Genomic DNA, 26,920 nt, shown 5'->3' with positions numbered 1-26,920 from the left:
ATACGAACTTCTTTTTCTTAAATAAAGGATATGAACTTAGATTTTCAATTTAGGGTCAGTTCGACATAGGCATATATAATTTAAATAATTGAAAATATATTATTATTCAAAATAAATTATAAAAAATTAATACAGATTTATATTTAATATAAATACATTACTTGGGTATAAATGTAAAAAACTGGTTAGAATTGATCTTCATTAGATCTATACAAACTTTTCAATTAATTTGTTAATTAAGTAATTATTTTTATTAAAAAAAATTAACCGAACTTAAAATAAAATATTAAAAGATAAAATATTTTAAAATTTTAAAATATATATTTAATCAAATATTAAAACCTAATTTGTGACATTATGTCGAATTCTTACAACTCCAGCTTTAATGTTAAACGAATTCTAAATTAGTTATTTTAAAATAAATAAGATTTAATATTAAAATAAGTGTTCAAATTATAGTCTTTTTTCGAATAAGTGTCTAAGTATTTTTTTGATTAATTTTGTGTCTAACGTCATAAACGTTACTATTTTAGGTGCCCAAATCACGAACGACGTTAATTTCTATAATTAAATGACATGTGTCACCATATGATAAATTTAAATATTTTATTTAAAAATTAAAATTATATATTTTTTTAAAAAAAACACACAAAAAAATTGAAATAAACCTAAAAACTTTGAAAACCTTAATTTCAACCCCTAAACCTAAGTTGGTCGTCGCCACCCTTGACTGTCGACGAAGCTCCACTCGACCTCCTCTCTCCCTGGCGACCAAAACTCCTATGAAATCGTGATTGATCGACGACGAATCAATGTTTTATACCCTCCAATCAAGGATGAAATCGTGATCCCACGCGACTCCGACTACCAATTGAAGACAACTACTATAACGCATGACTAGGAGGATGATAGGGACTACAACAACGGTGTTTACTGTGACCAGAAAAGGCAACGTGTTAAGGTTAAGATTTGAATATTTTAAAGATTTGTGGTTTTTTTATAATTTAAGAGAAATTATAATTTTTAATCAATATAATAATATTTTTATATTTCTTTAAAAAAATAAATTATCAAATTATAACACTGAAGCAAAAAAACCTAACGCTTTTAACAGTCGAAACTCTTAAAATAATAATGTTTGTTATATTATATATATGAATGGATAAAAATACTTTATACACCAATTTTAAGAACGTTTATTTTGATAGCAAGTCAATAAATAAAGATGGAGAAGGGATGATTTTAGTAAAAAATATCATGACAAGAAATAATTATATGTGAGATACACTTTCTTCAAATTTTAACGATCTAGTAGTCTTTCTGATCAGGTATGGATCACCATTAGCACCTTCGTGAGATTTTATTCGAACTAATGTTACGTAAGAGAAGACGCATATCGTTATTCATGCCTTAACTAAACCTCTGATATATTCTAACAAGTTATGGATCGTCATCAGCACCTTAACATTTTTAAAAAAATATACTATAAAAAATTTAAAAAATAAAATTATAAGGACTAATGTCGTAATTTAATACATATTAATTTTATAAGTTAAATAGATTAATGAGATTAACTTATATATACATATTGGAGTGTTTATATTATATTTATTGATAATATGTGATAAAAGCTAAAAATTATATTTATTGATAATATATTTAAGTTATATTTTCGTGAATTATCTTCGATCGCTTTTATTATATTTTTATTATTATTTTATACATATAAAAAATATAATTTTTAAGTAGACCACCCGCGACTTCATGACATGGTGTTAACTTTAACGAAACCCAAAAAAACAAGAATCATACTCTATCTTTTATAAAAAAAATATTACATCGATAAAATTTGAAAAAAAAATATATATATATATCACTGACAGGTAATTACTTCCTGTCGAATTTTTCGATAAAATCGCGTCGAGAAGGAGAGATCGAAATCAGCCGATTTGATGCCAATAAAGAAAAAGGTTTACACTTGTCCCACTGGCTTCCACAAGATTAAGAGAAAGCAAACGTTGACACATGGTGAACCACACACCACCATTTAAGAGCCACGTGGTCCACGCCAACAGTTTCAAACGGCTCAAACGCCGTTAACCTGTCTTGACGTTAGGTGGCAAGCGAGCAAAAGGGAGCTTGGGCCCACACATCCCAAACGACAAAAGCACGGATCTCGGTTAAGGTGACCTAAATGCCACGTGTCCCAAAAGAGAAGGAGTCAATTATAAGCCGCCCTAAACCCACTGCAAGAGCGCCACGTTCGAAGCTAGTAGAAACTCTGGGAAAGTAAAGAGGGACAGCTCATCCGTGGCGGTGGAGGACCAGTTCGCTCCTCTCTCTTTTTAGTTTTTAAGGGAAAAAATATATTTTATTAAAGAAAAAAATATATCAGGGACCGTCTGATAATGATAAAGTTTGTGATTTTTCGTTATTTTGACTTGGTTTCAAGTTAGCATTTATTGGAATTTGGAATCTCATACAAGTATTTTTTTTGTTAATAAAATATCTCGTGATTCAATATTATAATGCTCTAATTAGACCCATTTACATTGCTGCATTGGATTTTCTACCCCACTATTGAATCCGATCCAATTATAACTACCTAGCACTACTGCACTAGCAGTTTTTATAGTGCTTTGGACCCATTGGAATGGACTCCTTTTTCATTAAACAGTTGGATGGTCCATTATGCGTGGAAAAGTCTAGAAGAACAATTATGAGTTAATATACACTTGGGCTTCTTCATGTCCAATTGTTTATTATCTTAATTTCAATAGGGCTTGTGTATAATAATAAAATAAAAAGTTCTTGATTACAACCTTTGTGTATTATAGTGGTTTTAAGCAATTTATCTTTTATGGTCTGATGGGAGAATGATAGTTTGTGGTTAAACAACCCTTTTATGGAGAAATTTTATGATGACATCCAGTATTGGTATTAAAAGTAAAATTTTAATGATTATTCGTAATTTGATAGATCCAATAAATACGATAGATTGATAATAGATTCTGCTATGACAAAATTAGATAAGTTTATTCAAGATCATAATAAATAATCTGATTTTTCAAGAGATATAAAACTTTTGAGATCTTAAATATGGAGATATTTAAAAAAAAAAGTTATTATTACCAAGTTTTCTTTGATTGTAGAAGAGATTAAAAAATATATATAATAAATTTAGTTTCGTTTATTATCAAATGAAGAGAAAGAAAATATATGAAAAGGTACAAACAAAACTGAACTAACGGTTAGGTAAAGGTACAGGACACTTTGAACTTAGACCACTAAAATAGAAAGCATTTATTTGTTGTTGTTTTGGTGGAAGTCCTCAACCAGACATAAAAGAATTGGATGTGTAGATCAAATCGGTTGATGAAGGCATGGGATGCCAAGTGTTTGGAAATTCTAGTGACGTGACGCTGGTTGTTCGGTCCCCATGTGAGGCAGCTAATCGACTCCCCATTTGCATTTCTATTCCCCCAACAAATAATATTAGCTCTTCAATTGATCTCCTCATAATAAGGAGGTCATTTCCTCTCCACTATAAATAAGTTAATCGAGGAACAAGTCTTAGAATTTTATAAAACTTACTTCTTCCAAATTCATTATTTCCAATGATAAAGAAAAGTAAGATTATGTTTGACTGATCATTACGGTAATGTTTATTGTTGTGATTATTTGTCATTCTATCTTGAGAAACCGACGTCTAATATTACTCAAAGCATCAAGGAGATGACGAATTTATCTTAAAGAAATTATTCATACATACCTCAATAAAATTCTTATTCTATTTATCTGACTTTGCTCAATCGATTTAATGTCTACATAACTACATATAAGTAGTCAAATTTATTTCTCTATTTTAATTCTTTATTTATTCACTTCGTTCGATTCGATAATAATATCATATTATTTTTTATTATTATATTATTATTCTATTTTCGAATTAACATTTTGTCTTAAAATCTTAAAACATAATCTTTTCCTTTTTTTCAATTAAAAAAATAAATATTATTTTAAATAAATAGAATTGCGGGATTCATGAATAGGATATAAATAACTTTTTGGCAAAAATATATCAATGGAATCCTCTGTTTTGAAAATCGGATCGGATCGGTCGATTCAATCGGAAACCGTTGTTTAGTCCGATTTAATCTAAACCGGTTGAACCGCTATTAGTGAACCAACCAGAACCGCTGAACCGGCCAGAACCGCTGAACCGTTCGAACCGGACCGGCTGAAAACCAGAAAAAACCGGGAAAAACCGGGATTTTTGTTTTTAAAAAAAAAAATTAAACCAAACAACGTCGTTTGTTAAACGAGCCAAGTCGAACTCAAGTATTGCTGAGCTCGACTTGAACTTGAAAACTTTAAAAGTAAGCTCAACTCAACTCAAACTCACAAGCTAAAAATTATTAAGTTCAACTCAAACTCGAAATATAATATTGAAACTTGAACTCAAAAAGGCTTGAACTCAAAAAAAAAATTAGAAGCTCGATTGAAGCTTAAAATTCGAGCTTGATTGAAGCGAAAGAATAGTTCACTCAATGCTCACCAAAATGCTCCATGATTTTGAATGCCAAATTATCTCTATTATTTATAGAAGTTAGTTGTGATGCGCTTCTATATTTCTTAGCAATGTGAGATTGTTTTGTTCTCATATTTTTACTCTTTAGACTTTTGGGATGCTCTTCTATGTTTCTTAGCCATGTGGGATTGTTTTTAAAAAAAATTAAACCAAACAATATCATTTTGTTATGATTTTTTTAACCCCAAATTTATTTTTTAATTATAGTTATATAATTATATTTAATATTTAATATGTTTTACCTTAAATATTATGTTGTAGTTAATTTGAATAATTTTGTTTCACTTGATTTTATGGTTTTTAACTTATATATGTTATGACTTGCTTTGAATATGACTTGTGATATAAAAAAATATATTTTATTAAATATTTTTAGTATTTTTATTTAATTTTTTAAATAATTATGACGTCGTCCGGTTCTTCTGACCGGTCGAACCGGTTCAACCGGTTGAACCAGTAAACCGATAACATGACCGGTTCGCTAACCGATCCAGTTCTGAAAACCATGATGGTATCTAAGGAAAATAAAATTTCCTTATATTTCATGAGCCAATAGAAGCTTGCCAAATCATCATTATCGTCGTATTCTCTCTAATAATGACGGATGTAAATATTATTCAAGTGGAAACATATTTATTTTGAAATCTAATTTTTTAAATTAATTATTTATTTAACTAATTATATTTATTTTAAAAATTTACTTATGTTCATCCATATGTATAAAAAATTATATATATATGATCATCTTTAAAAGTGTTTCTAAATTTAACAATGCTCAATAGGAAAGATTGGACTTGGTGGTTACTTTTCTTGAATTTAACCGTCGTGTAATTGTAATAAAAGGCAATTTAGGTTGGTTTTCTAAGCAATTTGACCTAGTTAAATTATTACCCACTTTTCCCCTTTCTTTCCAAATTTATTACTCTTACACAAACTTAAAGTTACTTGTTGAGGGACTTATCCTAATTAATAACATCATAAATTATCACACGAATCAACTTACTTCAGTAATTAAAGAAATCATAAATTTCCAAATAATGTATTTTCATTATCGAATAAACATAGACCTACTACAAAGAGTACAAGGCATCAGATTTCAAATAAAAAGTAAAAACCATACCAACGGAAATGAGAACTAATATGCATCAACCCACCAACAAACAACCCCCTATACAATGCAACCCAATCTCAATGACCAGCAACACTTTTATATTACCCTACGAATAAATTCAACAATTAGACTTTACCCTAATCTAGGAAAAGACGAATGTTAATACCTTCTCTTTTAAGCAGGGTGCCCTGCAACTGCAAACGAACATCTTTAGTCTCTCGAAATATTTTATAACTTTCAATAGTCGAAAGACTAAATAAAATAAAACCTTATAATTAAAAGATTATTTTATAACTTTTAATAATATGATTACTCAATAAAATAAAAACTTATAGTTGATGAACATTTTTGTACTTTACCCTTCTTTTTATGAGATAGTCCATTTATATATTATTTTATTAGTTGAGAAACTGTTCATGTTATGAGGAGTCTCACCTTCGAGCTTTAAGAAAACACCCGAAAATATATAAATCTAACTAATATGTTGTTTTTTTCATCTTTGAAGACATATATCGAAGAATAACCGGTTCTTCTTTCAGAGTAGATCTGTCTCGTTTTTATTGGATTCTTGGAGCTAAGATGGATTTTTGAACTGGTAACGCTCCTTCTCTGGGTTTTAGTTTAAGTTCATTATTATCTTTTACTTAAAAAGGAACTTTGTTTTTGGTATATCTACGTTGTGTAATGAGTGGGTTGATCACATGCAGTGAAAATTAGTTTGTTTAAACTTTCCCTTTTAGCTTTTTTCTTTTTAATTTTGATTTGGTCAGAATCAGATCTCCTATCTACTTCTACTGTCAGTAATTTTTCATTATTATATTTTTGAAGTTATTTTAGTTTGCTTGCTTTCACAATTGAAAGATCTGCTGCAAGATCCTTTATTAATTTTAATGATAATATAATGAGTTTTTTTTTAATTTAGCTTTACTGTTAGTTATGCTTTGGGTTGCATGTTCTTAATAAAGAGACTTGGTGGCCTTTGCTCAGTTGTTGTTGTTTTGTTAGAGAATCCCAAGTGGATTTATCAATTTATTCTGTTCTAGATTATTTTGGGTTTTTTTCTCGAATAATATCTTATGGAATATTTGATCATAATATGAAATTAATCTATCTCCAGATGTTGCTTCTGATGGATGCCTTTTTTTCATTTTTTAATCTAAGTTGGATTCTTACCAAATGATAGCATGTGCTATGGATGGGAGTGGCTAAACCTGAAGCCGACTCTGATAACATCGAATACTTCTTTTGAAGATAGCAGACATCTCCTAGTGTAGATATGAATCACTTGAGTGTAGTGACTGAAGATTCTTTTGCAAGTTTGCTAGAGCTTGCTGCTAAAAATGATGTTCAGGGCTTTAAACGATGGATTGAGCATGATCCTTCTGGTGTTGATGAGGTTGGATTATGGCATGGTCGTCAAAAAGGGTCAAAACAGATGGTCAATGAGGAGAGAACTCCATTGATGGTTGCTTCTATGTACGGTAGCATTGATGTTTTTAAGCTGATCATTTCGTCTTCTGATGCTGATGTTAACCGTGTGTGTGGAAGTGATAAAAGCACTGCCCTTCATTGTGCTGCATCTGGTGGGGCTGTTAATGTTATCGATGTTGTGAAACTGCTTTTAGCTGCCGGTGCCGATGTAAATATGGTTGACGCCAATGGTCATTTGCCTTCTGATGTTATTGTCGTTCCTCCAAAGCTTGGAGATGTGAAATTAACTCTTGAAGAACTCCTTGCGACCGATAGTTCCGGCTTCGATATGAATTCAAGGGTGTCGGCCATAGCAAATTCTGATTCCCCTCCCCTATTGCCTTTGCGGGAAAACGGGTCATTGTCATTTAGTACGGATTCCCCAATGAAGTCGATGCCTAGTGATGCTCCTATTTCTTTGGCTCCAGAGAAGAAAGAATATCTGATTGATCCATCTCTTCCGGACATCAAGAATAGCATCTATTCAACCGATGAGTTTCGGATGTATTCATTCAAGGTGCGACATTGTTCACGTGCCTACTCCCATGATTGGACTGAGTGCCCCTTTGTTCATCCCGGGGAGAACGCCCGAAGAAGGGATCCTAGGAAGTTCCATTACAGTTGTGTTCCTTGCCCTGATTTTCGCAAGGGGGCATGTAGGCGAGGAGATATGTGTGAATATGCTCATGGTGTTTTTGAATGCTGGCTACACCCTGCTCAGTATCGGACCCGGTTGTGCAAGGATGGTACTGGTTGTGCTAGAAGAGTATGTTTCTTTGCTCATATGCCCGAGGAACTACGACCTCTGTATGTCTCCACTGGTTCGGCTGTTCCATCTCCTCGATCGAGTACTTCCGGTGCTACAGCTATGGATTTTGCAGCCCCCATGAGTCTCTTGCTCGGATCACCTTCATCTGTATCAGTTATGTCTCTGTCACCGTTTACTCCACCCATGTCGCCCTCCATGAATGGCATGTCTCATTCTAATGTTGGCTGGCCACAACCTAATGTTCCAGCGCTGCATCTTCCTGGAAGCAACCTTCAATCTAGTCGGCTGCGATCTTCTCTTAATGCGAGAGACATTCAAGCCGAAGACTTAAACTTGCTCCCTGATTTTGATGCGCAGCAACATCAGCTGATGAGTTCAAGTTCATTTAACCGATCCGGTCGAATGAAGACCCTTACCCCTTCCAACCTCGATGATCTCTTTTCTGCTGAGAGCTCCTCTCCACGGTACTCGGATCAAGCGATGGCTGCTGCTGTTTTCACTCCAACCCATAAGTCTATCGTTCTCAATCAATTTCAGCAACAGCAAAACATGCTATCACCTATAAATACAAATTTTTCTCCAAAAAATATTGAACATCCTCTCTTGCAGGCTTCACCGTCTGGTAGGATGTCTCCTCGAAATGTTGAACCTATCTCACCAATTGGCTCACGGGTTTCGTTGTTAGCTCAACGGGAGAAGCAGCAACAATTTCGCAGCCTAAGCTCTAGAGAGCTTGGCTCTGGCTCTGCTGCCATCGTTGGTTCCCCTCATGTGGATTCATGGTCAAAATGGGGAGCATCCAATGGGAATCCGGACTGTGCTGTAAATGCCGATGGGTTAGGCAAGCACCCCAGGTCCTTGTTTGAGCTCCGTGATGGAACCGAGCCCGATTTATCATGGGTTCAATCCCTTGTAAAAGAATCTCCCACAGAGATCAAAGAGGAAATTACAGCATCCGTCCCAGGTGACGGTTCTTGCATGACCTTAGATCCGGTCAATAATGCTGCGTTGGGTGATTGGCTCAAGCAAATGCAGCTCGATCAACTTGTGGCACAGCCAAACTGAAACCGGTTTCATCGAGCCCTCATGAGGTAGAGACAACAAAAAAGGTTTCGGTAAATAACATTTGTATTCTTTTTCGGATTTTCGGATTCAGCTGGTGATCGAATGTTGAAGGTAAAGAGGAAATGATGGTGAAGGCAAAGAGATTGAGGTCAGTTTTTGAATGGAAACTTCAATTTCCACCATTTATTGTCTTTGTTATTATTATTACAACAACACAGTTAGAAGAGGTCGAGGGCAATCCCTGTCTTATGTTTTAAAGAAAGTATGAGCAAGACTAGGTGTTTTTTGTTCAAATATTTCTAAATCAGATTTGCATTGCTGCAACTTATCATCCTTTGATGACGAAGATGATGTAACATTCAACAAAAGTTTATTTCTTAATTCCTATTCCTACTAGCTTCATTGTTACATGTTATTCTTTAGTTTGATATCATTTTCCATTTGGGTAAATAATGCAAATGGTCACGACTGTTTTATTAAGTTCCTCGATTATTAAAATTTACAAAATAGTTCTTCGACTACAGAGTGTTATTCTGTTAAGTCCATCGACTATTAAAAGTTACAAAATGGTTACCCGATTATTCGTTATGTTTCAAACTTATCATTTTCTATTAAAAGATGAACAATATTCTGAGCTTAATGATAACTTGTTAGATGTGGTATGATAAAATTTGATCTCAAAATCTCCCTCGACTATTATATCACAATTATCGTGTTAACGTCTAGTTTAAACAATCGTTGTTTTTTAACGGAAAAGAACATAATAAGAAATTTATGACTATTTTGTAACTTTTAATAGTCGAATGACACAATAAAATAATATTTAAAGAACCTTTAATAACTTTAATAGTAGAGAGATATCAAGCAATACCGTATAGCCGGGGCCATTTTCGTTCTTTACTGTTGCCATTTTCACTGCTTTTATTGCATGCAGTGAGGAAGAGTATTCGTATATATTTTTCCAAGTTATAAAATTTGTGTTTTTTTATTATGGCTAACAAGGATATTATGAAATAATGGAAAAATACAAAATTTTATAACTTATAAAGTAAAAGAAATACTTAATAAATGCAAAACTTAAAACTTACATTTATATTTTTCTATTTCATACTTTCAATTTTGAATTATAATAATGAAACTTATATTAAGTTTTATATAATAATTTGGCATAAACTTTTCCACGCAATCAATAAAAACACTACTAATTTTATTTTTATAATATAACTTTATACATTAAAAGTTCTATAAAAAAATTATATACTAAGAATTGTAATATAAAATTAATAAAAAATATTGGTTGTCGGATTTGACAACATTATATATTATTCATATTCATTTAATATGAATAATATATATGGTTTGGTGATTGAGATGCATATATCTATAGGCATAAAGTATTACATTAATTCTATATATTAATATAAACTAAAATTAAATAATTATCCATTTTTATTGCAATCATATAATCCACTATAATATATGAGTGTGTAATGCATAAAACCCAAAGCTGACTCGGCTAATTTTGTTTGCATGTACATATGGTAAAGGCAGTGGTAATCTTGATTGTGAAAGATGTTCTAAACATTTGTGTATGCTTTAACCATATTTACATACATTTTTTATGGCATTTCATTGATAAAATTAATTCTTATAGGTATTAAATTAGATTTTATCACTAAAATAATATATTTTTATTTATTTATTTATTTATACTATATCTTTTTTCTAAAGATATTCTATAAAAATAAATAAAGACAAGACATGCATAAATAATTGAAATTCCTTTCACAATCAAAACACCACTTCTATGTAAAAACAAAATTAGCTAAGTAAGCTTGGGATATATTGTTATATACCTATCAATCTCATATGCTAATGTCATCACAGAGTAGTTGAAGCTTTGTAAAAATCAGGCTAAAAAGTAGAAGATACTAAAATTAAACGATTATTCAAAATTCTATTGTTTTATTGCAATCAAATAAAACAATGTCAATTTGGAGGATTATTTAACTTTAGTTCATAATTTCTCTTTTAAATTTTAATCTATTTTTTACAAAACTTCAACTACTCCTTAATCACATTGATTTATGGGTTAGATAGATAAATAGTTATATTAAATTTATATCTCTTTATTTATTTTACTTTCAAACAATGATGAAAAAAATCAAAGCATTGGAAATAAAACAGTTCGGGTGCGTTTGGTTCATAGAATATAAGATTACCGACGGGAATAAGATTACTGAGAATGTTGTATTTTGTGTTTAGTTAATTTAGCAGAAATGTAAGATTATAATGTTTGGTTAAAGGAATAAAAGATTATTGGAATGTATATTTTTATCAAATTACCCTTATTATATATTTGTTTTTTTAATAATTTGAAATCTACTATAATTTTAATATAATTAATTTAAATATTTTCTTTAAAAAATTTAAATTCATAAAATTTATATATATATTTTTTTTACAAAATTGAAAGATAAATAGGTTTAATGAAAGGGTAAACTTTTATTTTAACCCCTGAACTTTATATAAAATTCTAATTATAGATTTTTTTGTAAATCTAAAATAGTTTAAGGATAATTTTATAATTTAACCTTCGTAGAATTTTTTTATTAAACGACAGAAGAATGATATTTTTGGGAAAAAAATATTAAGGGTATTTTAGTCCAAAACGCCGGTAATCCAATAATACCTAAAGGAAGTGGTTAATCACATTCCTGGTAATATATCCCTAAAACATCACTGCTGAGAATAAAGGATTACTGGGGGATGGGAATGTTTGTCAACCAAACGGGAAAATGATATTTCATTCCCCGATAATGTGAGATGACTTGAACCAAACACGCCCTTCAGGTAAATCTTGACTCTATTCTTTTTCCTATTTATCGGAGAAAAATACTTGTGGGTAGCGGCTAAGGCACCGAAAGTCGAAGACTTTTGATTCGCTTTTCTATTATTTCAATGAAGGCTATAAATCAAAGAGGAAAAGTAATTAATGTAAAATTTCAAAGCAGAATATATGTCTCTTTTCTAACTTTATAGTTCTTAATGGACTTATATGTCGTCGATCCAAATATTTATTTTCTTCTTTGATTTATTTTTCAAAAGAAATATAAACCCTTATTAGTACCGCATTGAACATCCAACGAAAATGCAGGGACTTAATGTGACATTAACCCTTTATTAATCTGATAGAGATATCACCCTCTTTATCTTTTCTATCACGCATGTAGTGAGAGACATTTTGCAATTTTCCATTGTCTTCTTATCCACATAACTTTACTTTAGTCATGGAAAGATAATAGTCCTTAAAAACCCACATTTTTATTATTAAATTTGGAAAAACAGTACCCGTCTATCAAATTGAAGAATAATATGTCATAAGCTATGGAAATTTATATGTATAACAATGAAGCTATTTGAAACAGGAATTACGCCAGAAGTTTAGTTGGTTGTTACATCTTGCTCTAACTGTTGTTGTTGTAACAATACTGATACTAATTGGTGAACATTGAAGTTTCCATTCTAATCTTTCCTTCAACATTCAATCACCAACAGAATCCGAAAATCCGAAGAAACAATTCGAATGTAGTTTGCAAGAACCTTTTTGTTGTCTCTCTACCTCAGGAGGGCTCAACGAAACCGGTTTCAGTTTTGCTGAGCCACAAGTCGATCGAGCTGCATTTGCTCGAGCCAAGCACCTAATGCGGCATTATCGACTGGATCGGAGTTCATGCTAGAACCATCACCCGAGACCGGTACTGCAATTTTCTCTTTGATCTCAGTGGGCGATTCTTTTACGGGAGATTGAACCCATGATAAATCAGGCTCGTCTCCATTACATAGTTCAAATGACGATGACCTACGATGCTTGCCTAACCCATCGGTATTGACAGCCCAGTCCGGCCCATTGGATGATCCCCATTTTGACTATGAATTAACTGGCCAACCAACAATGGCAGCCGAGCCAGAGCCGAACTCCCCTGAGCTTAGGCTGCGAAATTCTTGCAGCTTCCCCCGTTGAGCTAACATTGAAACCCGAGAGCTCATTGGTGAGATAGGTTCGACTTTTCGAGGAGACATTCGACCGGATAGAGAAGTGTGCAAGAAAGGATGCTCGATATTTTTAGGAGAAAATTTTGTATTAATAGATGATAGCATGTTTTGCTGTTGCTGAAATTGATTGATAACAGCCGACTTATGCGTTGGGGAGAAAACAGCAGCAGCCAACGCTTGGTCAGAGTACCGTTGAGAGGAGCTCTCAGCAGAAAAGAGATCATCAAGGTTTGATGGGGTCAGGGGCTTCATTCGACCAGAACGGTTAAAAGAACTTGAACTCGTTGATGGCTGATAAAGGCCAGGTACCTCATTCATCAGTTGATGTTGTTGCAGATCAAAATCAGGCAGCAAGTTGAAGCCTTCGGCTTGAATGTCTCTTGCATTAAGAGCAGATCGCAGCCGACTAAATTGAAGGTGGTTCGAGAATATTGTTGAAACATGTTTTATAATGTTTTAATATAATAAATTAAATCAAATTTTTTTAGACTTAATTGAATTTGTTTAAACTTTTTAAAAATAATTCAAAGTCTATTAAACTAAAATTTGAGCACAAATCAGTTTTCTGGATACGTAGTAGCGATATTGTTTTTACAGTATCGATACTGTTCATGTGGTACCGATACCAAAGGTAAGAGAAGTATCGATACTAAGTATCGATACTGTCTGTTGTTTTTCAAATTGTTTAAATTCCAGAATGCAAAATATGTACAAATATTCAAAGGGGTATTGATACTACTTTACACAGTGATATCGATATCATAAAGCATAATATCGATACTAGTCAAGCCCAACGATTTTTAACTACTAGTTTATTTAAAAATTACAAAAAGAGATACTTTACACAATTTTTATTATGCCGATCTTCCCTGCTTTTGACCCTTATACTAGATTTGAATACACGATTTACATTCGTAGATAGTTTTCACACGCCGTTTGATCTGATTTACAGTTTATCGGTGGTATTTCAATAGCTCTTTTTGTAGTTTGTTTACGAATGCGATCAGATCTGTTCGTATCTACCTTTTGTTTAAGTTGATTTGATTAGGTTTTTAATATTTTTCTTGTATCAGTGTGTGATCTTAAGTGACTAATTTCTTGTTATAATGATTATAGGAAAAATGTTCTTATCATACATTTTAATTTATGGTTATAGTTATAAAATTCAATTGTAATTTATATATTTTTTATTTTAATAAAATTAACGGTTTACAAATAGTTTTATCTAATTATGCATCCACGTGAGAAAAGTGGATCATTGAACCAAAATATAAAAAATTTAAATTACTTTTTAAATTTCTAAAAAAACAATTTATTAATCAAATTATAAAATGTGAAAGAATTGAAATGTGGGATCATATATTTATTATTGAATCATTACTTTTATTCCAATATTTTCTGATAAAATTAATATTATTATGATAAGTGATGTAAAAATAATTTTTTAACTAATTGATTTTCTACTCAATGTCTTAAGAAATGAAATAACTAAAATGAACAACTATAATAATATATCGTGACGAAAATGTTACAAGAACTAATAAGGGAATATGACTCGTTAAAAGTAGATATGGATATTAATCTCATATAAAAGAACATAAAAATTCTTAAATTTTAAAATAACGACGTGACATATTCATTTCATATTTTAATAAGTTCTTTTTTCATAAAATAATAAATTCAAGTTCACTTAAGTTATTTATATTTTTTCTAAGAATATTTTTATTTAATATTTATTAATTTTATTTTTTAAAAAGTTTGAAACATAGTCAATTTTTTATAGAAGTCGTTGATTTTATTAAAAATAAAAAATATCTAATTATAATGAAGGTTTACAACCACAATCATAAATTAAATACATAATAAAAATATTTTATTAAACATAAGAAAATTAATCACTTAAAATCATAAAGTCCCTACAAAAACATAAAAAAATCTAAAATACTTGAAGAGGTTTTAAATTTTATAAATTACATGTGTTAAATAAAAATAAAAAGATATTTGAATCGAACTTGAGCCTTAATTATTGTAATTTAAATTCAACTTATATTTTATATGCATCTATTTTTAAGTGTATTTAATAAATTTATTTATTTAAAAGAAATCTAAGATACTCGAAAAAGTCTTAAATATAAATAAATAATTCATTTTTTACGAATTAAAAACATGGTGTGTATTGAAAATTTTGCGCGTGTTGGTGCTCCACGCCTTTTTTGTTTTTGTTTCCTTCCATTTGTGATATGAATCCACAATTAACCAAAATTGATAAGGTCTTTAAAGTCCGCCCTTCGTACTCTTAAAAGAGTCCATTAGGATTGGCGGACTCCATTTCTCTTAAATCCCAGTTCAATTCCTCTTCTCGCGCACGCCCGCGCTTTCACCGGAACCTCCGGTCACATCCCCTCCTTTTACTCACTTAACCGGTCATCTCCCAACCTTTCCACTTCCTCAACCGGTTCTCGGTTGCCCTTACACTTTAGTAAAAGAGCATATTTTCCCTACTTTCCCCCATATCGACACCAAATGAGGTGTCAGGATCGTATGGGTTTCGTTCATATCCAGCCAAGGAAAAGCTGCCAACTAAGCGATTATTGGTGTTTCCCGTGAGTGATGTTGCACCTGATAATTACTTTGTTTCGAAAATTTACCATCAATGTAGGGTGAATTTAAGTTGAATTTCTAAGCAATTTGACCGGAAGACAATGTTAAAGTATTATTACACAAAACTTAGGTCGTCTGTCTACTTAAAACATCATAAACCAATAAAACTACGCCACGTCCAGAATAAGAAAATCTCCATGACGAGAATAACCCTAGCTTTAATTTTTAATGGCATATTTTCCTTTATGGAAACGAGGCGTTACAATTTGATTGGTCAACATACAGGGGGAATAACGTCATTTTCTTTTCTTTTTTTTTATCTTTTTTCTATTAGTCAGTCCACTTCAATTTTATAAAATAAAAAAACTCTTCAACTTTTTTAAAATTAAATGAAAGAAAAAGCAGCAGTAACATAGGAAATGGAGATGAGAAGCTGTTCATTTTCTCAGAACTCCTACCCTCTCACTTAAAAAATACCCATAAAAACAAAAAAAGTTCTAATTGAGATTATTATTATTTTTTTCATTATGGAAGATAAATCTGAAAGACTCAGTTCTTCATTTCCGGGTAGATCTATGGATTATTGACTCGGTAAGGTTTTTCATCTGGGTTTTATTTTAAGTTAATTTTTTGTTTTGCTTTCTCCTGAATCCGATCTTTTATCTACTTCTGTTCTCACTGTTTCATATGATAGTTTTTTGGAGTTATTTTAGTTTGATGTTGATGATCATGTAAATATATTTGCTCATGCTTTTGATCTTTTTGTTTATTTACGGGGGAAAACTTGAATGGAAGTTAAAAAAAGAAAATAGAAGAGAATCTATCTTTTTGTTCATGATTTTCTGATATTAATTGAACTTCAATTTCTCTAAAAAATTTAATAAGATCCTACGTTTTGCTTTCTGTACTTATGTTTGAAAGCGTTGGAAAATACGTTGTACTTATGCTTTTTTCTTCTTCTTATAATCCAGTAATATCTTATTGAATATTGTAATATTTTATGCAATATTGGATTATATGTATGCATATAAATATATGAAACTTTCTTCATATGTTGATTTTAATTTTTTAAATCTCAGTTGGATTCTTATCAAATGATAGCATGTGCTGTGGATCGAAGCAGTTAAATCTGAAGCCGTCTCCTATAACTTTAAATACTTTCTTTCAGAAGATAACAGACATCCTAGTGTAGATATGAATCTCTTGACTGTAGTGACTGAAGATGCTTTTGCAAGCTTGCTTGAGCTTGCTGCTAACAACGATGTTGAGGGCTTTAAAAGGTGGATTGAACATAATCCTTTCGGTGTTGATGAGGTTGGATTATGGTATGGTCGTCAAAAAGGGTTGAAACAGATGGTTAATGAGGAGAGAACTCCGTTGATGGTTGCTTCTACGTATGGTAGCATTGATATTATTGAGCTGATCCTTTCATCTTCGGATGCGAATGTGAATCGCGTGTGCGGCCGTGACAAAAGCACTGCCCTTCATTGTGCTGCCTCGGGTGGGGCGGTTAATGCTATCGATGTTGTGAAGCTGCTTTTAACAGCCGGTGCTGATGTAAATATGGTTGATGCCAATGGTCATCTTCCTGTTGATGTTATTGTTGTTCCTCCAAAGCTTCAGGCTGTGAAATTAACTCTTGAAGAACTCCTTGCGACTGAGAATTCCGGGTTTGAACGGAATTTAAGTGTGTCAGTCGTTGACAATTCCAGCTCCCCTCCACTCTCTCCTTTGCAGGAAAATGGTTTATTGTCATCTGGTTCAGATTCCCCCATGAAGTCAAGGCCAAGTGATGTTCCTATTTCTTGGGCATCGGAGAAGAAAGAATACCCAATTGATCCATCTCTTCCAGACATCAAGAATAGCATCTATTCAACCGATGAGTTCCGAATGTATTCATTCAAGGTGCGGCCTTGTTCACGTGCCTACTCCCATGATTGGACTGAGTGCCCATTTGTTCACCCTGGAGAGAATGCTCGAAGAAGGGATCCTAGGAAGTTCCATTACAGTTGTGTTCCTTGCCCTGATTTTCGCAAGGGGGCATGTAGGCGAGGAGATATGTGTGAATATGCTCATGGTGTATTCGAATGCTGGCTACACCCTGCTCAGTATCGGACCCGGCTGTGCAAGGATGGTACGAGTTGTGCAAGGAGAGTCTGCTTCTTTGCTCACACTGCTGAGGAACTCCGACCTCTTTATGTCTCCACTGGTTCAGCTGTTCCATCTCCTCGATCTAGTACTTCCGGTGCTACAGCAATGGATTTTGCTGCTGCCATGAGTCTCCTGCCTGGATCACCTTCATCTGTATCAGTTATGTCTCCATCACCGTTCACTCCACCCATGTCTCCCTCTATGAATGGCATGTCTCACTCTAATGTTGGCTGGCCACAGCCTAATGTTCCGGCCCTGCATCTTCCTGGAAGCAATCTTCAATCTAGTCGGTTGCGATCGTCTCTTAATGCGAGAGACATTCAAGCTGAAGACTTCAATTTGCTGTCTGATTTTGATGTGCAGCAACATCAATTGATGAACGAGTTATCTGGCCTTAATCAGCCATCTATGAGTTCAAGTTCTCTTAACCGATCTGGACGATTGAAGACTCTGACCCCTTCAAATCTTGATGATATATTTTCTGCTGAGAGCTCATCTCCTCGATACTCTGATCAAGCAATGGCTGCTGCTGTTTTCTCTCCAACTCATAAGTCCGCTGTTCTCAATCAATTTCAGCAACAGCAGAACATGCTATCACCTGTAAACACAAATTTTTCTCCTAAAAATATAGAGCACCCTCTCTTGCAGGCTTCTCTATCCGGTAGGATGTCTCCTCGAAATGTCGAACCTATCTCACCGATGAGCTCTCGGGTTTCAATGTTAGCTCAACGGGAGAAACAGCAAGAATTTCGCAGCCTAAGCTCTAGGGAGCTCAGCTCCGGCTCGGCTGCCATTGTTGGTTCCCCGGGGAATTCATGGTCAAAATGGGGATCCTCCGATGGGAAGCCAGACTGGGCTGTCAATTCTGATGGGCTAGGCAAGCATCGCAGGTCGTCCTCATTTGAGCTCGGTAATGGAGACGAGCCCGATTTATCATGGGTTCAGTCCCTTGTAAAAGAATCTCCCACTGAGATCAAAGAGAAAATAGCAGCACCCGTCTCAGGTGAGGGTTCTAGCATGAACTCTTATCCGGCGGATAATGCTGCTGCTTTAGGTGCTTGGCTCGAGCAAATGCAGCTTGATCAACTTGTGGCTCAGCAAAACTGAAACCGGTTTCGCTGAGCCCTCCTGAGGTAGAGAGAACAAAAATGGTTTTGGTAAATAACATTCGTATTTTTTTCCGGATTCTGCTGGTGATTGAATGCTTAAGGAAAATCAGAGAAGAAGGTGAATGCAGAGAGGAGGTTAGTTTTACAATGGAAACTTCAATTTTCACAATTTATTATCATTATTATTACAGCGAAACAGTTGGAAGGGGTTGAGGATTATCTGTCTTATGTTTTAAAGAAATTATGAGCAGGTTTAGGTGGTTTTTTGTTTTCTTCAAATATTTCTAAATTAGATTCCCGTTGCCTGCTATCTCAGTATGTATGATCTGATGATGATGTAACGTTCTATTTGCTTAGTTCCTATTCCTGATAGCGTCGTTGTTACATTTATCTCCACCGTAGTATTCTTTTTTTGTTTCTTTCTTTCTTATGTTTAACAAAATTTATATTCATTTGATGTAATTTGGCCTTAAACAATAATTACATAAACCATTTTATTAATTTATGATATATGATTATATGTTTAAAAAAAGTTGAATAATATTGTCAAAAAATGAGTAGAATAATAAAAAATGTCGTTAAACATAATTAATACTAACGTTAATAAAGAACACATAATATTGTCGTTGTTGAAATTTATATAGTCTCAATGATTAAAGAGAATATTGTTATCGCTAGAGGTCCTGAGTTCTAATAAATTCGTATGTGGGTGTGAATGTCGTCAATGATTAAAAAAAATATTATAAATAAATAATATCATATAATCACCATAGATTATTAAAAAAAATCATCGTAGTTGTCATAGATTCTATTAAGCAATCAAACAAATCGTCAGTGTTTCAGCCATCTTAGTATAAAATTTAGTGTTAATCTCAATGAAATAAAACTAATATATTAGTGTTTAGCGTATATCTTTTCATTTTATAAGACTAATTTTAATAGTATATTTTTACTTATCTAATAATCTTAAAAAATTAAAATTAAAAAAAATTATACGATATGAACGGATCTTATTTTGGATTGATTGAGATCCACCTACCCGTGGTATAAAACTTATAATTTTTTTTTATATTTTTTAGAAAAAAAATTGGGATCGATCTTTTAATTGATAAATATTGTTACAAAGTAAAAATAAATAAATTTATAAAAGGATTTAAGGTATGCAAGTTTTAAATGGATGATAATCTTCGTATTAAAAGATTTATTTGTTGTTAATAATAGTAATGTTTTTCCCTAAACACTCAGAGAAGAAAAGAAAGAAAACTCGTCAACTTCTATTCATAATAATTAAAATAAAAAATCTGCTTGAAACAGGGAAAACTTTGAATGAATTCGAATTCAATTCCCACAAAATAAAAGGAAAACGTAAGATATACTAATGTTCTCCTCGTGTACAAGTAAATTGAACCAACGAATCTTTTTTTTTTCTGCGAATCTCGAGAAGCCAATTGGTGGTGGGTGTCGATGGCTATTGCGGCGGCTGTTGTCATCGTCCCATTAAGCCTTCTCTTCTTCATCTCCGGCCTCCTCGTCAATCTCTTTCAGGTTCTTTTTTCTTTCTCTTTAAAAGATGCCGGTAAAATGGGTTTCTACATTTCAAATTTTTTGAGCTGAGATGATTGATGAACTTGCATTTACATCTGGGTTTTCAATCTATGTTATCTATGAGCTAATGAATGTAGCTAGAATGGGATTTAACATTTGTTTTTTAAAATGCTGGTTAATGGGTCTCTATGTTTCTATTTTTTGATAATGGACTTGCATTTGCACCCAGGATGCGAATGCACGGGGTTGAACGAATTTTTCTTATAACTTTCGTTTATTAAATTAAATAAATAAATATAGATGAAAATTTTACGTACATTTAACAAATGAATGAATATGAACAAATGTGTGTTTCATTTGTTTATGTTTATGAACACTCATTTATTGGCTGGTTCATAAACTTGTTTACCATTCTCATTTTCCTTTTATTTTTTTTAATATTTTAATATCGGTGAAGATAGAGATTAAATTGAATATAAGGCGAATTTTGGAGTTCAAAATATGAACCCTAAGAAATTTTAAGAACTAGTTGCGTGATTTCATCATTTTTTAACTTGAAAATAAAACGATTAAAGAGAGAAATAGTTGCTGTCGTTCAAAGAACATGTTACCCAACATTAAACAAGCAAACGCAAACACTTAAATAAGATAAACGAAAAAGAACATGATTCTAAAAATTTAGACGAATATGAATGGAACTTGAATATATTCAAAAATAAACAATCGAACATGAAAATAACTCTATTCGTTCAAGCTCGAGTCATTTACATCCCTACATTGACATCTATCTCTGAGCTATAAATTTGGTTGAAAATGGGGTTTATGGGTCCATCACTCTTGTTTTTGCAGAAGTTAGAATTGACAGTGTTAAACAAGTTTGATTAACTGGTGTGTAAATATTGTTTTTAGGATGAATGATCATTTTTTTATGTTGTCAAATTGATGCTCCCCTTTTCTTTATTCCAGACAATTAGTTTTGTTCTCATTTGGCCGCTGTCCAAGAACACTTATAGAAGGATCAATAGGGTGGCTTTAGAGTTATTGTTGCTGGAAATAATATGGCTTGTTGATTGGTGGGCAGGAGTTAAGGTATTAGTTGCTTCCTTATATTTCCTCTGTTTAAATCACATGTTTTGAATCATTATTCCAAACCTTTTCCGAAATTTCAAAGCCAATTTTGATGATCAAATGCCTAAATGCTTTATACTTCCATTTCCAACAAAGCTACAATATATAGATCCCACTCAAAGGTTTCTTGTACCTCCTTTCGGATTCTAGTGTTGTGATATTTTCAGTCAATGAATGCGAATGGAGATTCGGAAGATGTAACTCCGGATGTTACAGAGACAATGGTACCGGAAAGTGAGTTCGTCGGTGCAGTGTCAAAGATGAAAGCGTGATGCGCAAGTCAAGTTGTATTTTTTTTGTCCATAGGCTTAAAGATCAGTTCATTGTCGAATCGTTCAATACTTATGCATATATGAGTTAAACCGTTGCTACTAAGTTTTGTATGTTCTCCGAGGGCTGATAGATGTTTAGTGAGCCAACTTTTGTTAATGTGGGAAAATAACTGATACCATGGATCTCATACCTTGGTCTCCTAGAAGTTAAGTTTGATCTCTGAGGCATTTTATTTGCAGATTAAAATGTTCGAGGATCAGGAATGTGTAGATTTAATGGGTATGAACATCGATCTCCATTACTAGGAAACCTAGTTGTCAGTCTTAGAATTGTATAGATAATGTGTATTGTTCAATCCTAATTGTTTTGAACAGGTTTCTTGCCATTTGATATTTTTAACTTTTTCAGGTAAGGAACATGCCCTCCTCATATCCAACCATAGAAGTGATATCGATTGGTTAGTTGGATGGGTTTTGGCTGAGGTCCGTAATTAATCTATTCCAACTTTTTAATCTTTTTTTCCTCTTTAAACATTTTCTTTGGCTAAGATACAATTAAATTCGCTTTTGACAGCGATCGGGTTGTCTTGGCAGTGTATTAGCTGTTATGAAGAAATCATTGAAATTCCTTCCGGTATGTATTGCCGTAGGTGTTCTTCATTCAAACTTTCAACAGTGAGATTGTGTTTGTTGTCTTCTATTTTGAATCACAATAGCTGATGATGACATACATCTACATGGTATTTTCGAACATATTTGCATATGCCTGAGTACACATTCATGCATGTAAACGTGTGGGATGGATGAGCTCGGTAAGTACTTAATTCGAATGTCGCATTTTGTTTTCGCAAGTTTCTTCGATAAAGAGGAAAAAATGATTATAGTTTGCATTATTGTGAAGAATCAATTCATGTCTGATATTTGCAGGTCTTTGGCTGGTCGATTTGGTTTTCTGAGTATCTGTTTTTGGAACGAAAATGGGCCAAGGACGAAAGCACTCTAAAGGTAAAAGCTTGCTCTCTAGGTGGTATACACATATATCCAAGATCATAAGTGTTGCTGTATTTATTTGTTTCTAGACAACCTTGTTTATCTCAGTTAAAATCTTGTCCAATTATATTTGCAGTCAGGCCTTAAACGTTTAAAGAACTACCCACGGCCCTTTTGGTTGGCAATTTTCGTAGAAGGAACACGCTTTACGCAAGCAAAGCTTCTTGGGGCTCAAGAATATGCAATCTCACAAGGATTGCCTATACCTAGAAATGTTTTAGTTCCACGTACAAAGGTCGGATTCTTTCTGTTCTGGTTATCTTTAGTTGCTCGTCGTTTTTTGTCAACATACCTTATTGATACCATTCTTTCTATGCCGAAATATCTGCTTCATCATGTTGCTTCAGGGATTCGTTACAGCCGTAAGTCATTTGCGTTCATTTGTCCCGGCCATTTACGATATTACAGTGGCTATTCCAAAAACCTCACCTTCACCTACACTGCTTAGCCTCTTTTCAAAGGAGAATCTTCAGTGGTAAGTCAGATTCCAAGCCAACTGTGTAAAGCAAGGTAAAATATCTTTGCTTAATCACATTGATTTGACTATTCACCATTGCTTTCTCTGTTTCGTATTGATACGTCTTTGGAGAGTTTGCCTCCTGTCTCGTTGAGTTCACTTGTAAATTCTGTATTATTGTGAAATTTACTCCAAGCATAAAGGCTGAATGTGGTGTCAAATATCTCCAACGGGTCAGATCTTTTAGAACCCTTGGTATCGAAGGCCAACGGGTTTGTTTGTCATCGGTTTTTCTGGAATTAGATAACTAGTTGTGGTTGGTTTTATGGCAGCATTGAAATTATTTAAGTTGCAGGGTTGAAGTAAAGAAACTCGCAAGAATATAAATCTTTAGATCATGCTGAAAGAAGTATTAGCTTTCCCTCTACTTTTTCTACTGAAACATAAGCCTTAATCTGGAGATGTAATAATTGAACCTACAACTATGAGTCTTAAATATCTTAGTCGGATATTCGAATGAGTTGCAGTTCTATCAGGCCTATTCAAATGATGATGATGACATTCCATCACTCGCTTGCTGGTGCACGTACACATTAAGAGGCGTCTCATGGAGCAACTGCCCAAAACAGACGAGGCTGTTGCACAGTGGTGTAAAGATCTGTTTGTGGAGAAGGTGAGGCACTGCAGTAGATTTTTTTTATACCTATCCTTATTATAATGCTTGAATTAGTTCATTGTTCCTACTTTATAACATTGCATTTGTTTGATTTCTGATATGTAGGACAAGTTGTTGGACAAACATATAGCTGAGGATACTTTCAGTGACCAACAGTCGCAGGACATTGGTCTGCCGATTCAGTCTCTTGTGGTGAGATTGTTTCCATGTGAAATTAACCCGATGGTTTTGTTTTGAAGCTAAATTGGGAGACCTAAAATGGTATTGTTGACAGGTTATGGGGAGTTGGGCATGCATTGTGGGATATGGGATGGTAAAGTTGGTGAAATGGGGTTGGTACTATCGCCATGGAAGGGCATTGCATTTTCGGGAGTAGGGTTGGCCATTGTCACCATCCTCATGCACATCTTCATTCTCTTCTCTCAGTCGGACCGTTCAACCCCTGTTGAGGTTGCTTCCCAAAAGCGTCAGAATTTAAAGAAGCCGTTGCTACCTTAAACCATTCTGTGCAGAAACTTAAACCAGCCTGCAACTTCTGTTCATGTATGACACGAAGGCGAATCTACAGGGACAAGTAAAACACCTTGGCCCTTTAATTCATTCAAACTTAAATGTACTAGTTCATTTTGTTAAAAATACGATAAAATTGTATATTTATCCAAGAAAAATTGTAAGTCTCCATTGCTTAAAATAAAATTTCTTCTCCATTGCTTAAAAGGTCAAGGGTAAGTTACAAGAAGATCACTTACCTTTACCTTTTGTATTTGTAAACTTTTGTTTACTAAACTCCGTTAAAAGTTTTGGAAGGATTCGTTAATAAAATGATTTAATTTTTATTTTAACGACTAAACTTTAGATAAAATTTAAATTATGAACTTTTTTTTTATAAATTCGAAGACAATTTTTTAATTTACCTTTTCTTCAGTATGCTTTTCTCCTTACTGAAACCCTAGCTTACCCTTGCGTCCGTCTCTAAACAGGTCCTTATAAATGATGGTATTGAATGCCATTAATTTTGTTACCTACCGTTGTTAATAAAAATATTTTTCTTCAATAACTCTCTCTTTTACTGGGTAGTGAAGTACACACTTAACTATAAGCAATTAAGCATCATCCGTCACTAACAAGACATGAGTATTTGAGAGTTAACAATTCCCTTCTTTTTTGACAACAAGATCTCAACCATGCCTCTGGTGAAATCATGCACTTCAACCTTCTCACAAAATTTATAACTAAAAGCTAATAAATAGGGGCACAACTTGTCATGTTTATTATTCTCAAACCCTATAATCAAACGGACCCTAATGTAGCCTCAGAGATAGTGTCCAAATAGTGGAAAAGCTTTTGCCCCATATTCCTGTCACTGGTCTCAAAACAGATCGTGGCCTCTTCGGTATAGCATCTTCATTCCCATTGTCAGCAAGCTTAGCTTCTTCATCCACGTTGTCAGCAAGGTCAGAAAACCTAGCTTCTTCATTCCCGTTGTTAAGCAAGCCCAGCTTCTTCGTTCCAATTGTCAGCAAGCCCAGCTTCTTCATTTTCATCAGCAAGCTTACATGCTTGAGCTAAGTTTAGAATAGTATTATATGGAACTCTTTGATATTTGTGTAGGACTTGACACTCACTACACTTATATTCAAAGGACAAAGATCTAGAATCTGTTTGCGTGTTCTGCAAAATAATAATAATAAATAAATAAATAATCACATATTTAATAGTATCAAATTAAGTTGATGAGTGTTTTATTTTGTTATTAATTAATCTGTTTTACTTCTTTTATAGTGTTAATTTAAGTTATTTATGTTCGAATCTGTGTAGTACTCAATTTTCCGAGAAACAACAATTAAAGGACAAATTAAACAGATTTTCTTATTTTCTGAGAGTAGTTGACGCCAACTTCAATTAAATAAATCAATCATCAAGATAAAAGAAGAAAAGCCGGGCAACCACAATTCTTTAAGAATTAATAGTTGTAATTAAATTCAAACATTTGAGATTTTATTATTTAATTAATTGAGATTCTAGTTTTCTTAGGATTTTAATTATTTATTTGTTAAGACTTTTAGTTTACTATTAATTAAGAATTAAGTGTTTTCAATTTTTAAGAGTTAATATTTTATTTTTTTCAGGTTTTTTAAGCTATAAATACCCATCAGGGTGAGGCGATTATACCCAAAAATCACCATGAGTAACTTTATTTACCTGTCAGACACTCTTTCATCTTTATTTACCGATCTAACACCCTTTGCATGAAGGCGCGACCCATGCACATCGACTTGCGAAACGTGTAAAAAACCGGTGTTAGTTTTGTAAATATTTTTAAAATGATGCCTAATATGCAATTAATTTATATTAGGATTATATTTGTTTAAAAACGTCAACTTTATTTATTTATTTTTTGTGTGATATTATTTTTTAACAACATTTAATAATGTTTATTGAATTTTAAAATTATTTTTTTAAAATATTAAAATAAACTTTTAATTACAATTGAGAGATCAAATGAATTATTATTCACTTTAAAAAAAACAATAAAAATGCCATAAAAAAGAATTAAAAGTGAATAAAATTCAATAAAAAATAATGTAAAGCTAAAAAACTATCACCCCTTTATTGAGGGACCATTTTTCTAATATTAATTTTAAAAAATATAAAATAAATATTAAATTCTAATTTTATTAAAAATGAGTAAATATTATTAACTGTTATGTTATTAAAAAATAATAAATAAATAATAATTCATTTGATATCTCAATTGTAATTAAAAGTTTATTTTAATATTTTTTATATTTTTAAACAATTAATTAAAAGTCAATAAATTTTTTAAAAATATATAAAATTTATAATTTTTTAAATTATAAAATATTTA

General features: G+C 32.6%; 1 protein-coding gene and 2 pseudogenes across 2 annotated transcripts; all 3 read left to right on the top strand.

Moving 5' to 3' along the window:
• Positions 1-6,231: 6,231 nt before the first annotated feature.
• Positions 6,232-19,043, top strand: LOC120153703 (zinc finger CCCH domain-containing protein 30-like). 2 transcript variants are annotated; one of them, XM_039165610.1, is made up of 2 exons: positions 6,232-6,297; positions 16,743-19,043. In XM_039165610.1, exon 2 carries the CDS (start codon positions 16,858-16,860, stop codon positions 18,919-18,921), a length of 2,064 nt encoding a protein of 687 aa, XP_039021541.1. In that variant the 5' UTR covers positions 6,232-6,297; positions 16,743-16,857; the 3' UTR covers positions 18,922-19,043. The 2 variants fall into 2 exon arrangements, with proteins under 2 accessions (XP_039021541.1, XP_039021540.1); XM_039165609.1 differs by lacking the exon at positions 6,232-6,297 and adding an exon at positions 16,067-16,254.
• LOC120153702 lies at positions 6,866-9,330 on the top strand (annotated as a pseudogene).
• Positions 19,044-20,387: 1,344 nt separating the features above from the next.
• Positions 20,388-24,729, top strand: LOC120153925 (annotated as a pseudogene).
• Positions 24,730-26,920: the final 2,191 nt, after the last annotated feature.

Source organism: Hibiscus syriacus, unplaced genomic scaffold, assembly GCF_006381635.1.
Source record: "Hibiscus syriacus cultivar Baekdansim isolate YM2019G1 unplaced genomic scaffold, ASM638163v2 tig00111105_pilon, whole genome shotgun sequence".
NCBI classification, from domain to species: Eukaryota; Viridiplantae; Streptophyta; class Magnoliopsida; order Malvales; family Malvaceae; genus Hibiscus; species Hibiscus syriacus.
Note: the sequence above shows the minus strand (reverse complement) of the source record. Positions and strands in the feature narration are given on the sequence as shown.